Genomic DNA, 15,722 nt, shown 5'->3' with positions numbered 1-15,722 from the left:
TCCATAACATAATCCAATATAATCCAACAAGTGCAGAGCAGCGTCTTCGAATGGGGTAGAGATTCTTCTGCAGGCGGCGCTGCCTAGCTCACAGTACACACAGTAAAGAAAGAGGCGCTTCTTTTAGGTACGTCTTTAAAAAAGGCGCACGGAAGCGCCTTCGCAACGACGTGTAGATCTGGCCCAAGACAGCGGGACAGATGATGTCAGGGGGCGGGGCTCCTCCCTGAAGCCCCTCCCATGACATCATCCACCCCACACCTCTTTCTTCCCTTCCAAGTTGGCCTCCTGCTTCCTGTGCTGCCCACGCCCCAAAAAGGACGGGGGGGCGGGGGGGCCACTCAGCTAGCCTTTGCAGAAGGTAGATCCTGTAAGCCCCAGCCAAGCCGGGGGCAGGGGAGCCCCCAGCTTATCTCCTGTCACTGATTGGAGGTAAGAAAGGGATTTCCTTTTGCGCAGCTCACCCTCTGAGGGTGGGGTTCAGGGAGGAATGAGGCCCGTGGTTGGAGGTTGCCCTCCTCTGCAACCTTCAGCATCAACCCCTCTGCCTCAAAATGAGGGAGTGGGGCATGCGATAGGTCAGCTGGTGCAGGTAGGTGGCACAAAATCTGGTTGCTATTTCCTGCATTTGGCGCTTCTGGGGAAACTGGTTATTGGCTGTGTGCTTGTTAATGCCGCTACCCATTGGCAAAAGTTGGCATATCCAGCCGTGGCTTTTGCATGAATGCTGAGTAATATCAACTATATTGTGTTCTATTCTATTCTATATCGGAAATTTCATACCATTTATACAGTCCATATATCCCTAGCTGTGTCCGACATATATGTCAACACCTCAGAATCAGTTGTGTGTGAAATTAATTTCCACCATATAGCACTAAATACTATAAATTTATAGTAAAGTTACAATAATATCAAGAAATTAAAAATGTAGTAAGGGCAATAAGCTTCACTCCATTGTTTTCTTAATTATTATTATTATTATTACTATTATTCATTTAGGGGAGGGAGGGAGATATATTATACTATATTATAATGTTTGTGATATGTTGAATATATGAAAATCTATTATTATTATTATTATTATTATTATTATTATTATTTATGGCATTTGTATACCTCCCAACAGCCAAAGCTGTTGGGCGGTATAAACATTATTTAAAAATTAAAAACAAAACAAAACTATATTGTGTTTTAATGGTGGACAGTGTCTAATTTGTAAGGGATTTAAAACGTTACAATTAGTGGAACGATGGTTACTGTAATGATGTATAGCAACTGGTGGGTTGAAATGCATTCCTGCTTTTGTATTGCTGTTCTGAAATGTTGAGCTACTATGACCGCATTCTGTGGGAAAGCGGCCTGCAAATTGAAGAGATGATCTGCCCCACACTCAGTCCACAGGCCGCCTGTGTTTCTTGTCTGCTGTGTATGAACTGAGAGCAAGACCTAGAAATCAGGCGCGGCACTTCCATGAGACGGCATCGCCGCAGACGTGGAGAGTTGCCCGTCTTTCAGGGCAGTCCATCTGCGACTCCTCTTCTTACTTAAGGACCCCAGGTTGCCCAGAACAGTTTAAAAATGGTTGTACTTGACTAAGTTGGGGGGCAGATTAAATTCAACAAGCTGAAATCCAGCAGCTGATGAAAGAGCAACAATGGGACAGATGTATTTCCACAGATACAGGCAGGGCTGTATTGTTTACATGATGGGTGGGAAAATTCAGGCGCTTCACGGCTCCTGTGCCAGTCCTCTGGGAGTCCCCAGACAGCCCACCCCCTCCTCCGCTCCCCCCTCCTCCCACCAACCATTGATCTTTGGGTGGTTTCCTGACGTTTCCTCCATTCTGAAAGGCTGCTCCTAAGGCTTAGGTCCTGGGCGCAAGAGCTACAAGACGCTGGTGCGTTCTGCATTCTTTGTCCTGCCAACCCACCACTGAAATGCAGCCCCTAAGAACTCCGCCAAAAGTGAATCCAGGCCTTGGGTTGAAGGTTCAACACCACAGGATCGCATAAAGCAGAAAGGGAAAGCTGTGTCCATCAGGGAGCAATTGTCTCGTGCGGGGGGGATCAAAAATAATTACTTCCACCCTAAGTAAAACTACATAAAGCTTGTGGCCTTTCTCACCCAACATTCCAGACACTGACTTGAGACCCCCTTGTTCAATGAGGACCTAACTCAGAGCTTTGTGCTGCCTGCAAGAAAAAATCCCTGCTCTATGGAAAGCCAAATTATGAACAAAAGCATCAACTGGGTTCTTTTTCTTAGCAACTGGCTAATGACAGGTGGTCTCAGAATGCCAGAAAACTCGACTTCTTTACCACCAGGAAATCTTGCATTGTCCTTTGCGGGGATACAAGACTCGATAGGACCCCTGACCACACGCTTTCGAGTCGGAGCGGAGGCTCACAGGATACAGAATTCTGCCCTCTCCCTCACGCACGAGCAGCGTGACTGCAGAAGAGGCATGGAATGCAAACAGCCGGGGAGGGGGGTGGAGGGAAGGAGGAATCCACAAGGCCAGCTGGAAGCAGCTGGGAAGCACAAGCAGTTGAACGTGCAGCAAATGCTACAGAGCAGCAGCACCAGCCCATGTATGCATTTTTGCAAGGGGGCCTGCCCCACAACCGGGAGGTCAGAGCCCAGGAGCCAAACATTCCTGTGGCTAAGTTTAGATCCAGGCGGTTCTCTGGGTACTGCTGGGCTACTTGCCCATTGGAAATTCTATATTGAAAGAGCCAAAGGGACTTCTTTTCAGACACGGTAGGATAATCGAGCAAACCACGCTGGGTTTCATTCCAAAGCGAGGGGTGCCTTCCTGCTTGGGCCACTGTGGAGCCCATCTGCAGCATTGCACCAGCTCAAGGGCCTCAGGACACTGACAGAGAGAGTGCTCACCAGCTTATGATCCCAAGGGGTGCTGCCCATTCCTGAGAGGGAAGGGGAGAGGAGAAAGGAGGGCAAAGCCGACTCACCCGCTTGTCCCAAATGCGCACGTCCCCATCATGGCTGGTCGCCAAGCAGTGGGCATTTTTCTTATTCCATTTCACCTGGGAGGCTCCAGCTGCAAAACGAGCAGAACATTTGGGGTCAACACACATCTTCCAGAAACGAACACCAACCGGGCAAGAGTGCCACGTGGGTAGGAGAATCCCACAACAGATTCAAAGGAGCCGTCGTTCAAACCCTCCCTGGGGTGTTACGTCCTGAATGGCACAAATAGTCAACAATGGATACGCTGCAGGCCTGTGCAGCTTTCATGGAAGGAGGCATCACGCTAAGCACTGCGGGGAATACTCAAAGAGGCCAGCCCAGGACACCACTCTGAGCTGAAGTGGCTCACCTGCAGCCTACGGCTCGGGTAGCCAATCTTTTTGCCAAGTAGGAGACAAGGCAAGGCCAAAGAACAAGCTAGTGCCACTGTAGTACACACCCACTTCCTGTGGGTGCCACGGTGCCATTTTTACCTCTAGCAAGGCAGGCTTGATGTCATTCTGCCTTCCTCCGCCTGGCCAGAGATACTACAAGCTCCTACTGCCATCCCATGGGCTACTGGAGAATCTACACTGGAAACAGAAGCAGCACCAAGCCCTCTTCTTTTCAGAGCATACTGGCATCAGCTCTGTGCTCAGACACCACCACTACCATGGGCAGTTCAGCTCCATTATTCTACCATTGTAATTCATATTATGCAAAATGCAGCAAATACCAACTACTGAGTGAATGAAAAGCACCTGAATGCCAGTATTCAATAACAGAAGCTTTTGGTAGAGATTTTTGGTGGAGGGGGAGACCCACAGGAATGGCTGCAGGGGGAGGGTCTCTCGTGCCCATGATGGTGCGCATGGTACAGGCAGCAGCAGATGGGCACCTGTGTCAGGACAGAGAATTCCAGCTAACCGATCCATCAACCGGTACTTACCGACTGCAGAGAGCGAGACGGTCGGCTTCCGTGTGTCTCTGAAATGCAAAATACAGGCATAAGCATATAAGACCTCTATTTGGGATTGTGCACCCCAAAACTCTCCCCATCCCTACCCCAAATTATAACCGGAAGCACACTTGTTCTTACACCCAAGGAGGTGTGCTTTCCAAGTGTGTAAGAGTAAAGGAAACCCACGCTTAGAGGTCACCTTGGGGCTTCTCTGGGAGTCACAGATCTATGCATGACCTCTATTTGGAAGAAGAAAAGGGCATGCCCAGAGCTTTGGCTTGTGCAGAGAGGCAGCAGCGGGCACACACCCCTGCAAGGAGGGACAATTCTCCTGCAGTGCTGCACCAGGCATGACCTTTTCGCTGCAATCACAGCTGATGTAGAAACACAGCAGAATCACTTGCCTCCAGAGGTTGCCTGGAAAACGGCCAGCCAGTCATGCAGACTGATGACCTTCTCTGTGGGTGGACACCCAGGCATTGCTTCAGTCAACTTATTTCTCATGATTCAGCGTTTGCGAATTACTGACCTAGGTGGATGTCAAACCATTCAGCCACCGCTGACCCCGTAATCTAAGTGACCACATTGCTCAGGTGCACAGCGGAAAGCTGCCTTCAATGCGCTGGCTGCAGCTTAATCACATTAGTGAGGGAAAGCGCCTCCCGCCCACCCCAGATACAGGTTTCTGGCAAGTCTGCCTGGAGGAAAACGCCTTTCCTATCTCAAGCATGGGTGAAACCCCTGCCACTGAGACATCGCGTGAGAAAACAGCTCTCCCCTCGGGAACCACTTCCTGGCTTCAGTGGCAGCAAGTCCCGAATGCCCCAGAGGAAATTGCTCCCAGAGGACTTTCTTCTTCCCCAAGTGCCCCCCTGCTCTTACTTGATATCCCAGATGTAGATGTACGTATCAACCGAACTGGTAACCAGCAGGTCTGGCTCAAACACTGCCCAGTCCAAATCACTAGGAAAGGTACAAACAGAATGGGAGGAAACATAAATCAGCAGGAGGTCTCAGCTGGGGAATTCTGTGATCACAAGGCCACTAGCAACCACCTTGCCCACTGTTAACAGAAAGAGCAGCGATACATTAAGGGCAAAAGCAGGAAGCAGCCGCCACCTCCCCTGCCCTGACCTCTGGTCCCAAGAGAAGCACTCCCCCCCCCTTCGCCCACCCATTGCTCCGCTGCTCATCAGCCAACTTTTCTCAAAGCTATGTGTCGCTCCGGGAAGTCTGCCCCTAGTGGCTGGAGATGTTACTGGAGGCTTCAACCACATGGACGCATTTACAATAGTTAAAATTAATGAGTTAACCCCAAGGTATACACCACTAGACTCCCCTTCGCATGTGTGCCATGGTTTAGGGATCCAGGTTTCATGGCCTTGGGTGCTGTGGTATTAATACATGGACAGACAGACGTGCTCTTTTATTATTATAGATAGGGGTGCCGAGGCTGACAGAGTACCTTGTCACCGACTGAGCACATCGCAGAGGTGAGACTCCATGATTGTGTTCTAACCACTGGGCCTCACTAGGTCTCAGAGTTGGTGACCCAGGACCATCTGGAGGGATGTGTTGGACTACAACTCCCACAACCCTCAACCAGCATGGACACTGATCATGCTGGCTGTGGATTATGGTCCAAAACATCTCGAAGGGCTCCAAGTTGGGGAAGGCTACTGCAGAATATTGCTCAGAATCCTCTGCAACACAAAGCAATCTCTCAGAAGACAAAGTAGCGGGCCAAGAGTTGCCTGGGGGTAGGACACTTGAAGGCCACGGCTCTAGGGGATCGTGAGCTCCACCCTACCTGAGAGAACCACCCCAAATCTTGCTGAAATCGTTGTATGTCACAGGGTGAGAGAGACTGTCGGATTGTGTACAGTCACTTCAATTCCAATTCACCCCTGATTATATGAAATATACCCAGGCAAACTCAGTGGTTGCTATCCTGGGATATGCATTTATGCCCACAGGCCTCCAAAGATACTGTAGCAGCACCTACTCCACTCCACACACAACGAACAGGAAGGACCAACAGGAGGGCCTGAGAAAAAAGGAAGGGGGCAGGCTTCAAGGTCATCACACCAGGGCTGAGATTCCCGACACCATGAGCCAGTGGGCGAGGCTCACTGGCCCACGGGACAGTGGAGTGCACTGGGGCCATACCTGATCACACGCGTGTGCCCTTGCAAGGAAGTGCCAACTTCCCCATTACCATCTTTCCATTTATACAGGTCAACTCGCTGGTTGCTCTGAAATTAAACAGAAGACATGAGAGGCCACATAATGGGCAGCAGGGTGCTTCATAGCTACAGAATCCTTCCCAAAATTTGAAAATTCCCCTCCCTGTTAAAATCAGGTGGACACCCCTTGCTCTAAATCCCATTAACTAGACATACAAGCCCCAGCATCTTGGCTCCAGCAGCACTCCCCAAGGAGTTGCATCCAGGCACCTCACATTATAGACTTTCAGAAACCAGGCAAGGGACAGGGTTCAAGAACAGCCTTTGTTGCTTTGAAGACTCCATAGTTTTAGATCAGGAGTGGGGGCAACATGCGGCCATCCGGATGTTTTGGCCTACAACTCCCATCAGCCCTAGCCAGCGTAGCCAATGCTGAGGGATGATGGGAGTTGAAGGCCAAAAGTCTATAGGGCCACAAGTTGCCCATCCCTGCTTTAGGTCATCTCTTCTATTCTTAATGGTTTCTTGGCTTATTTTAGTTTTTATCCTCGGGGTGTTTTATTGGTTCTGAAATTTATTAGCTGCTTTGAACATCAAATGAAGCAATGTAGAAAGTTATCATTGAAAAACAAGCAATTGGTATTGCCAACGAGCCGTCCTCCGGCTGGCTACCTTGTGGAAGAGGCACATCCCTTCCTGCCCAAGAACAAATTTTTATGTTTGCACATAACCAAGAAAAAAACTCTCCTTCGTTAGAGCTCACTGGAGACAAACAATGCAACCCTTCCAGATTGTAGCACCCTTTACCTTGCCACAGTCATAACTGTTCCGCAAGCAGCTATCTCCCATGAAGTCATCCCAACCACATTCACACACACTTAGAACCACTTCTGACATTACATTCCCCTAACCAAGAGTTAAAGATGCGCATCAATCATTATTTGCTGTACTGCCCGTTCTACAGGGTGCCGAGATTTCTATCAAGTTCTCAGATTTTGAGAACATTTGTAAGCTTATCAGCTGATCAGAACAAATATGTTACGTATCAAGTTTCGTTATTTGCAACAGCTGTTTTAAAAATGAGACAGAAATATGTATAATCATATTTGTTAATGGTAAGGATCTGATTTGACTTTTCATTGTGGATTAGTTAGTTTCTTCTCTTCTCCTGTTTTGTGATGACCTTTGGTTTTGAACAAATAAATATTGATTGACTGTTGTGTGGCCAGACATGTTCCAGGGTATTAGCTATCTCATTGGGTGAGATAGCTAATACCCTGGAAGACAGAAACAAAGTTCAAAGTTATCTTGATAGACTGGAGTGCTGGGCTGAAAACAACAGAATGAAATTTAATAGGGATACATACCAAGTTCTAAATCTAGGAAATAGAAACCAAATGCACAGTTACAAGATGGGGGATACTTGGCTCAGCAATACTACAAACGAGAAGGATCTTGGAATTGTTGTAGATCACAAGCAGAATATGAGCCAACAGTGCGATATGGCTGCAAGAAAGGCAAATGCTATTTTGGGCTGCATTAATAGAAGTAGAGCTTCCAAATCACGTGAGGTCCTGGTTCCTCTCTATTCGGCCCTGGTTAGGCCTCATCTAGAGTATTGTGTCCAGTTCTGGGCTCCACAATTCAAGAAGGACGCAGACAAGCTGGAGCGTGTTCAGAGGAGGGCAACCAGGATGATCAGGGGTCTGGAAACAAAGCCCTATGAAGAGAGACTGAAAGAACTGGCCATGTTTAGTCTGGAGAAGAGAAGATTGAGGGGAGACATGAGAGCACTTTTCAAATACTTAAAAGGTTGTCACACAGAGGAGGGCCAGGGTCTCTTCTCGATCCTCCCAGAGTGCAGGACACGGAATAACGGGCTCAAGTTAAAGGAAGCCAGATTCCAGCTGGACATCAGGAAAAACTTACTGACTGTTAGAGCAGTACGACAATGGAACCAGTTACCTAGGGAGGTTGTGGGCTCTCCCACACTAGAGGCCTTCAAGAGGCAGCTGGACAACCACCTGTCAGGAATGCTTTAGGGTTGATTTCTGCATTGAGCAGGGGGTTGGACTCAATGGCCTTGTAGGCCCCTTCCAACTCTGCTATTCTATGATTTTATGTCTTTTTAAGCTTCAGGAAATATAGCTTCCAAAATTTAGGCATCTCATCCTCAACGTTCCAAGGACTTGAGGAGGGAGCAGCACTTCTTGCAAGAAGAATTACAGAGTAAAGGAGTGCAAAGTTTTGCATTTGGCCGAAACGTGATTCCTTTCATTGTTCTCATTCACCTCCCTCGGCACTGTGACCAGGAATGCAGGATATAAATTTGCCTATGCGTGCGCGCACACACACAGAGTGAATCACCAATACAGCCCCATTCCCACACGTCAGTTGGACACAGGTGTTGCACACTTAGGATCCAACTGAGGAGGAAATGCAGCCACAGGATCAGGGCCAGCACAGAGCTTACCGAAGCGGCAAAGTAGTGCGCATGGCTGTCGTGCGGATTCCACTGCACAGCTCCTATGTCCCATTTGCTCTGGCGGGAGATCTTGCGGTGGCCGTCAGCAGGTGTTTCGAGGTTGACGATATACAGGAAGCGGCGCCTGCAAGACACACACACACGCCATGCCCAGGCCACACAGAGGTCACTACGTTGGGATGAACCTGTGAGCTGCAGCCATTCCTCCCAAAGCACCGGAAGAGCACAACACACAGTTGACCAACTACAACTCAATTCTGTTTCAGAAGCCGCAAAGAAGAGATAAGGGGAGAAAGAACCCAGAAATGCCTATCATTATGACAGGTGGCAGGAGTCTAGGAAAAGGAAAGGAACCTCTCATGTAAGCACTTGAGTCATTATTATTATTATTATTATTATTATTATATTTATTTGTATCCCACCTTTTGCCCAATGCTGGGCTTCAAGGCGGCCTTACAAAGTTTAAAATATACATGGGGGGGGGGAGGGAAACAAAACCATAAACAATTAAAAAATACACAACAAAATTATAAGACATTAACATAGATGGAGGGCTGGATTATTCTCCAAAGGCCTGCTGGAACAAAAAAGTTTTAGCCTGCTTCCGAAAGCCCATCAAGGAGGGAGCCAGCCTAGCTTCCCTGGGAAGAGAGTTCCAGAGCATCGGAGCAGCCACCGAGAAGGCCCTCTCCCATGTTCCCACCAAGCGTGCCTGTGAAGAACGTGGGACTAAAAGAAGGGCCTCTCCAGAAGATCTCAAAGCACGGGCAGGCTCATAAGGGAGAATACGTTCTTTCAAATAACCTGGACCCGAACCATATAGAGCTTTATAGGTCATAACCAGCACTTTGAATTGTGCCCGGAAACAGACTGGAAGCCAGTGGAGCTGTTTTAACAGGGGAGCTGTGTGCTCCCTGTAACCAGCCCTGGTCAACACTCTGGCTGCAGCTCTTTGAACCAGCTGGAGTTTCCGAACACTCTTCAAAGGCAGACCCACGTAGAGCGCGTTACAGTATTCCAATCGGGATGTAACTAAAGCATGTGTCACCATGGCCAAGTCCGACATCTCTAGGAACGGGTGCAGCTGGCGCACTAGCTTTAACTGTGCAAATGCACTCCTAGAGGGACGCCTGCTTTCGCTGACGTTTTCTTGGCAGACTTTGTAGTGGGGTGGCTTGCCATTGCCTTCCCCAGTCGCGGTTACCTTCCCCCCAGCTAGCTGGGTCCTCATTTTACCGACCTCGGAAGGATGGAAGGCTGAGTCGACCTGAGCCGGCTGCCTGAGAACCAGCTTCCGCTGGGATCGAACTCAGGCCGTGGGGAGAGTTTTGGCTGCAGTAACTGCCGCTTACCACTCTGCGCCACATGAGGAGTCTAGAGGAGGGCTTTCATTGGCCAAGGATGTGCGGGTGGGGGTGGGGGTGTAATCTGCTGTGGGATCTCCATCAGTGAGGGCCGAGCCATCCACTGTCCCATACTTTTCTGTGACTGGAGCGAAACCTTCTCTCTCCCTTTTGGGACTCCAATCGTTGGCAAACAAGTTTGCTGTTATTTGCACAGGATTCTGTTTCTAGGTGTATCGCGCCCTCTCATACATAATGCCTTCTTCCCAATCCTGGTGCCTTCCAGATGGGTAGAATGATAATTCCCATAATGGTTAGGAATCCTGGGAGCCATAGCCCAACATATCTGCAGGAGAGGCTGTTTTAATGTACATCACAATTCTCTCTAATACCAAACACGGACAGGCTTCTGTCTACCAGTTTGGATGCAAAAGGGGATGGTCCAGAAATAAGTTAGCAGTTTCTGAATACTTGGAGGCCACCCAGGAATGAAGCGGTATATTACTTTGTAAAAAAGAAAGAAAGAAAGTAAACACTTATATAAAAACAAAAACCACCACCGAGTCCTACAAGGGCCTGTGGATAATGAAGCAAATCGTGCTCACGCGTGCAACACGTGCAGGGGATTGTTCGAACCCAGTCAGTAACTAGCCTGTGGTCACTCATTGAGCTTGATGGCTGAGCAAAGATTTGAACATGAGCCTTCCTGGTGGAAATCCAACACCCTAACGAGTTCCCTAGCATAAATGACAGAAAGTTAAAGTGAAGGTGACACAAGTTAAAAAGAGCCACAAGCAAGACATGAAATGGTCCTGCGTGACACACTCCAAGCCAGGCTAGTGCAGAGCGTGCCAGCTGGACATCAAGAGTGACGCTGGCCCGGCCCGGCCCGTGGGACTGATGAAGCCCCTGGCTGAGAGTAATCTTAGGCTGCACTGCTAGCGCTTAAGCACACCGAGTCCCTTGCGGTGTGTGACCTTGCACCAGGGAGAGAGTGCCAGGGAGAGCAGGCAGGACAAGCTGGAGCGTGTTCAGAAGAGGGCAACCAGGATGATCAGAGGTCTAGAAACAAAGCCCTATGAAGAGAGACTGAAAGAACTGGGCATGTTTAGCCTGGAGAAGAGAAGGCTGAGGGGAGACATGAGAGCAGTCTTCAAATACTTAAAAGGTTGTCACACAGAGGAGGGCCAGGATCTCTTCTCGATCCTCCCAGAGTGCAGGACACGGAATAACGGGCTCAAGTTAAAGGAAGCCAGATTCCGGCTGGACATCAGGAAAAACTTCCTGACTGTTAGAGCAGTGCGACAATGGAATCAGCTACCTAGGGAGGTTGTGGGCTCTCCCACACTAGAGGCATTCAAGAGGCAGCTGGACAACCATCTGTCAGGGATGCTTTAGGGTGGATTCCTGCAATGAGCAGGGGGTTGGACTCGATGGCCTTGTAGGCCCCTTCCAACTCTGCTATTCTATGATTCTATGACAGGGGAAAAAAAGGAGAAACAGGTTCTCAGGATGCAAAAAACAAAACTCTATTTCAAAGCCCAACGTGTTCTGGCCCGTGTTCCTTCAAAGGCCTTCCAAAGGGGGTTGATAAGAGATGTCTGCAGAAATACTCCTAGCAAGGTGATCAGAGTATTTCTGCAGACGTCTCTTATCAACCCCCTGAGGCTGAAACACACCGGGCTTTGGAATAAAGCATTATTATTTTTTGCATCCTGAGAACCTGTTTCTCCTTTTTTCCTGTCCTGACTTGGGATGCTCTCCTCCATTTGGTTTTTAGAGAGAGCAGTTAGACACGTCTACACGGGATGCTGGCCCGTGCACGGATCCTTGGGGCTCATTATTGGCTGAAGTTGATTTTCTCCCCAGTGAGTTTAGCTCCATTGGCACCGATTGATACATGCCAGAAAAAACCGGAAATCCACGCTATACGAGAAATTGCAAAATCTGGGCTTCTCACCAAATGCCCTGGGTTGCTCTTGGCTATGAAAACCTAAAGTAACAATTCAACAGCGTATTTGGGATATGGAATTACAGAATTATTTGAGCCTGGCCTCAATGTACCCTGAATTTAGAGACAATGAGATGACATTTGCTTATGCAATGTATCTGGCAGATCTGAATATTCCTTAACTCAGGAAAGCTTTTACTCTGGGCAGGTTCAATGTTCTGCCTTCAGCTCTACTAGATGGAAAGTTTGGAAATATACACGATCAAGAACAAGTATGGGAACGGCAAGTCATTTTCTGTTGTATTGCTTTTGTTGGGATTTGTGCCAAACATTTATAATCCCTACCTTACAACAAACCCCTGGTAGATTAGATGAATACCACTTTGAACATCTCTTGTCGGATCTGGATCCTCAAGTTACTCTAAAAGTGACCAGCTTTTGTGCAGCTGCCATAAGCCAACAGAAATTGATGTAGAATGGTTTTATTGAACAATAATATTTTAGATCCAGGTTGGGACTGTTGTGTTTAATACAATGACTTTATGTATTTTATTGGAACGTTTTTGTTTTGTTTTTTAATTGTTGATGTTTTCTGCTGTACTGGTCTGTGACCGAAATAAATAAACTGAAACGCGGGATGCCTCCCCAAAGGCTTTAGCAACCATTACAGAACATCCTGCATGGAGACAACTATATCCTGTGTGGTCCTCTGTAAGACAGAACTTTGCAAAGAGCAAATGAGAATGTAAATCTGTTTCTAGATTGTACTGCATCAGACTGCCAGTGGTGCTCACTTGCATCGCACATGCTTGAATGCCCTGCCCCTAGAAAATCAGCATGTCAGGGAGAAAGAATCCAGCCTAGCCTTCTTCTCCAAGACATACTACTTTTCTATGAGCAGGGATTGTTTCTGGAATGGAGTGAGGAGTACATGAATGCTGCCATTTGCACTCTAGCGATAAGTTTGTCATCTCCTCTGCAGACTGCAAAACCTAGGCCACACTTTTAGTTGCTTGCCTGGCTTCAGAGGCTTTTTTGTGAACCACCCAGAGAGCTCCGGCTATTGGGCGGTATAGAAATGTAATAAATAAATAAATAAGACAGATTCTCAGGTAACTCTCTGACTTTGCCTGATAATTCTACCCAATAAATATTTCATCTGAAAAGTGGGAATTTACCATGCATGGGATACCCACTGAAAAACAAGTTTTTCCTGAGATAAGCAGACACACGTAAAAAAGAGAAGATTGAGGGGAGACATGATAGCACTCTTCAAATACTTAAAAGGTTGTCACACAGAGGAGGGCCAGGATCTCTTCTCGATCCTCCCAGAGTGCAGGACACAGAATAACAGGCTCAAGTTAAAGGAAGCCAGATTCCAGCTGGACATCAGGAAAAACTTCCTGACTGTTAGAGCAGTACGACAATGGAATCAGTTGCCTGGTGAGGTTGTGGCCTCTCCCACACTAGAGGCCTTTAAGAGGCAGCTGGACAACCATCTTTCAGGGATGCTTTAGGGTGGATTCCTGCATTGAGCAGGGGGTTGGACTCAATGGCCTTGTAGGCCCCTTCCAACTCTGCTATTCTATGATTTATGATTTCACCATGCGCAGGTACATTTGAATGAGACATTTACCACAAGGGTCACCTTATGCTATTTTTGTCACATCAAAAGGTAACATGAGAGTTGAGTCTAAGTGTCACTTGGGAAGGGCAGGAAGGAGTGTAAATCAAGGCCCAGCACTGGAGAACTAATTAAATGTTCACAGATGACCCTGAGGAAAGGATATGCTTCTGCACCAAGTTAATTCAAATTCTCTACCAAGAAAAGCTCTATTCTGCAACTTACATATTTAAGCTTGGGTCGTCCCCGTCCCCCTCCCTCAATTTTCCATAATTTGTTCCAGTTTTGCTGGTCATGGGGAGAAGGAAAGAGCAGCAAAACACTACTTCTAATAAAACTGAAATCTACATCGGCCACCAATCTGGCTTTGGAGATTTCTCTACATATTCACCACACGTTCAATCAATCATGAAGGCTAGAAATTTACTCTCATATAAAGGAAGAGGAAGCTGAATTTCTCAGAAAGCTAAATCTTGCAACCAGTATCATGTTCTTGAGGTTTTCTGCAAATCTGTGGAATCACAGCACATAGACAGCCCTGATGGTGACAGCCCAAGAGTTTTGTAGAAAGACTGCAGAAAACCAGCAAAACAGCCTCAGTGCAAACACGATATCCAAAGTATCGGCATGAGGCATGCTAGTGGAATCCCAAACCCTCCCTACACGTAAACAATGAACGACTGCACAGGGCATTTGCGATTATTATGGAAAGAAGCAGCAGACTAGAATGAAAAACAGCATGTAGGTAAGGCTGGAAAAACACACACACACAAGGACATCAGATAATCAGATCAACAGAAGTAGAAGGTCGGGAGCAGAACAAAGCGAAATACCTGCAAGACAGGGGTTAGTGATAAGACAAAGAAAGACTTCACTCATCAGAAATGTGGAAGAGGAGCGTTTGTCTGTGACGTCAAGGCCCACCAGAAGTCAACAGCTCTTAATTTTGGATCTAAACAATAGGATGGGTGGGAGTATCTAAAAAATGAAATTTTAAAGGCACAGTTACAAACAATTCCAACAAGGAGAAAAGATAGAAGACAACAGAGGAAACCAATGTGGCTCCACAAAAAGCTTAGAGACGACCTGAAAACAAACAGGGATACATATAGGAAGTGGAAGGAAGGCCAGGCTACAAAAGAAGAGTACAGACAGGTGGCGCAGAAGTGCCGAAATGGCGTCAGGAAGGCTAAAGCTGTGAATGAGCTGAGATTAGCGAGGGATGCTAAAAGCAATAAAAAGGCTTTCTTCAGATACGTGAGTAGTAAAAGACAGAGGAAAGAAATGGTGGTTCAACTGCTTAATGAGGATGGCAAATTGATAACAGACGACAAACAAAAGGCTGAAGTGCTCAATTCCTACTTTGCCTCGGTCTTCTCCCAAAAGCGGGTCTATGACCCCCCTGGAAAAAGTGAAGCAGAAGTTGAGGGGGCAGGATTGCAGTTTGAGATTGATAAACAAATGGTCAAAGAACACCTAATTTCCTTGAATGAGTTCAAATCTCCAGGGCCCGATGAACTGCATCCAAGAGTAATGAAGGAGCTAGCGGAAGAACTCTCAGAACCTTTGTCTATTATCTTTGCAAAATCATGGATGATGGGTGAGGTGCCGGATGACTGGAGGAGGGCTAACGTTGTCCCTATCTTCAAAAAGGGCAAAAAGGAGGAACCTGGGAACTACAGACCAGTCAGTCTGACATCCATCCCTGGGAAAATTCTGGAGCAGATTATAAAGAAGTCAATCTGTAAACACCTTGAAATCAATGCAGTGATTACTAGAAGCCAACATAGATTTGTCAGGAACAAATCCTGTCAGACTAATTTGATCTCATTTTTTGATAGGATAACCTCCCTTGTGGACTGTGGGAATGCTGTGGACGTCATATATCTTGACTTCAGAAAGCTTTTGACAAAGTACCACATGACATTCTGATTAAGGAACTAGCTAAAAGTGAGCTAGATGGAACAACTATTAGGTGGATCCACAGTTGGCTACAGAATCGGACTCAAAGAGTACTTATCAATGGAACCTTCTCAAACGGGAGAGGCAACGAGTGGGGTGCCGCAGGGATCAGTCCTGGGCCCAGTGCTCTTCAACATTTTTATTAATGATTTGGACGAGGAGGTGCAGGGAACGCTGATCAGATTTGCAGATGACACAAAATTGGGTGGGATAGCTAATACCCTGGAAGACAGAAAC

General features: G+C 47.3%; 1 protein-coding gene across 4 annotated transcripts in view; it reads right to left on the bottom strand.

The window, feature by feature from the left end:
* WDR59 (WD repeat domain 59) overlaps window positions 1-15,722 on the bottom strand; it is an 89,962-nt gene that overhangs the window by 61,159 nt on the left and 13,081 nt on the right. For 3 of the 4 annotated variants that reach the window (XM_063140898.1, XM_063140899.1, XM_063140900.1), the window contains exons 3-7: window positions 8,594-8,729; window positions 6,104-6,189; window positions 4,817-4,897; window positions 3,923-3,960; window positions 2,976-3,064 (exon numbers count right to left, since the gene is read on the bottom strand). In XM_063140898.1, coding sequence (XP_062996968.1) covers window positions 2,976-3,064; window positions 3,923-3,960; window positions 4,817-4,897; window positions 6,104-6,189; window positions 8,594-8,729 — 430 coding nt within the window. Of the gene's footprint in view, window positions 1-2,975; window positions 3,065-3,922; window positions 3,961-4,816; window positions 4,898-6,103; window positions 6,190-8,593; window positions 8,730-15,722 lie in introns of those variants that run through there. The other variant, XM_063140901.1, reaches the window with a different exon arrangement.

This window comes from Elgaria multicarinata, chromosome 14, assembly GCF_023053635.1.
Source record: "Elgaria multicarinata webbii isolate HBS135686 ecotype San Diego chromosome 14, rElgMul1.1.pri, whole genome shotgun sequence".
Classification (NCBI taxonomy): Eukaryota; Metazoa; Chordata; class Lepidosauria; order Squamata; family Anguidae; genus Elgaria; species Elgaria multicarinata.
Note: the sequence above shows the minus strand (reverse complement) of the source record. Positions and strands in the feature narration are given on the sequence as shown.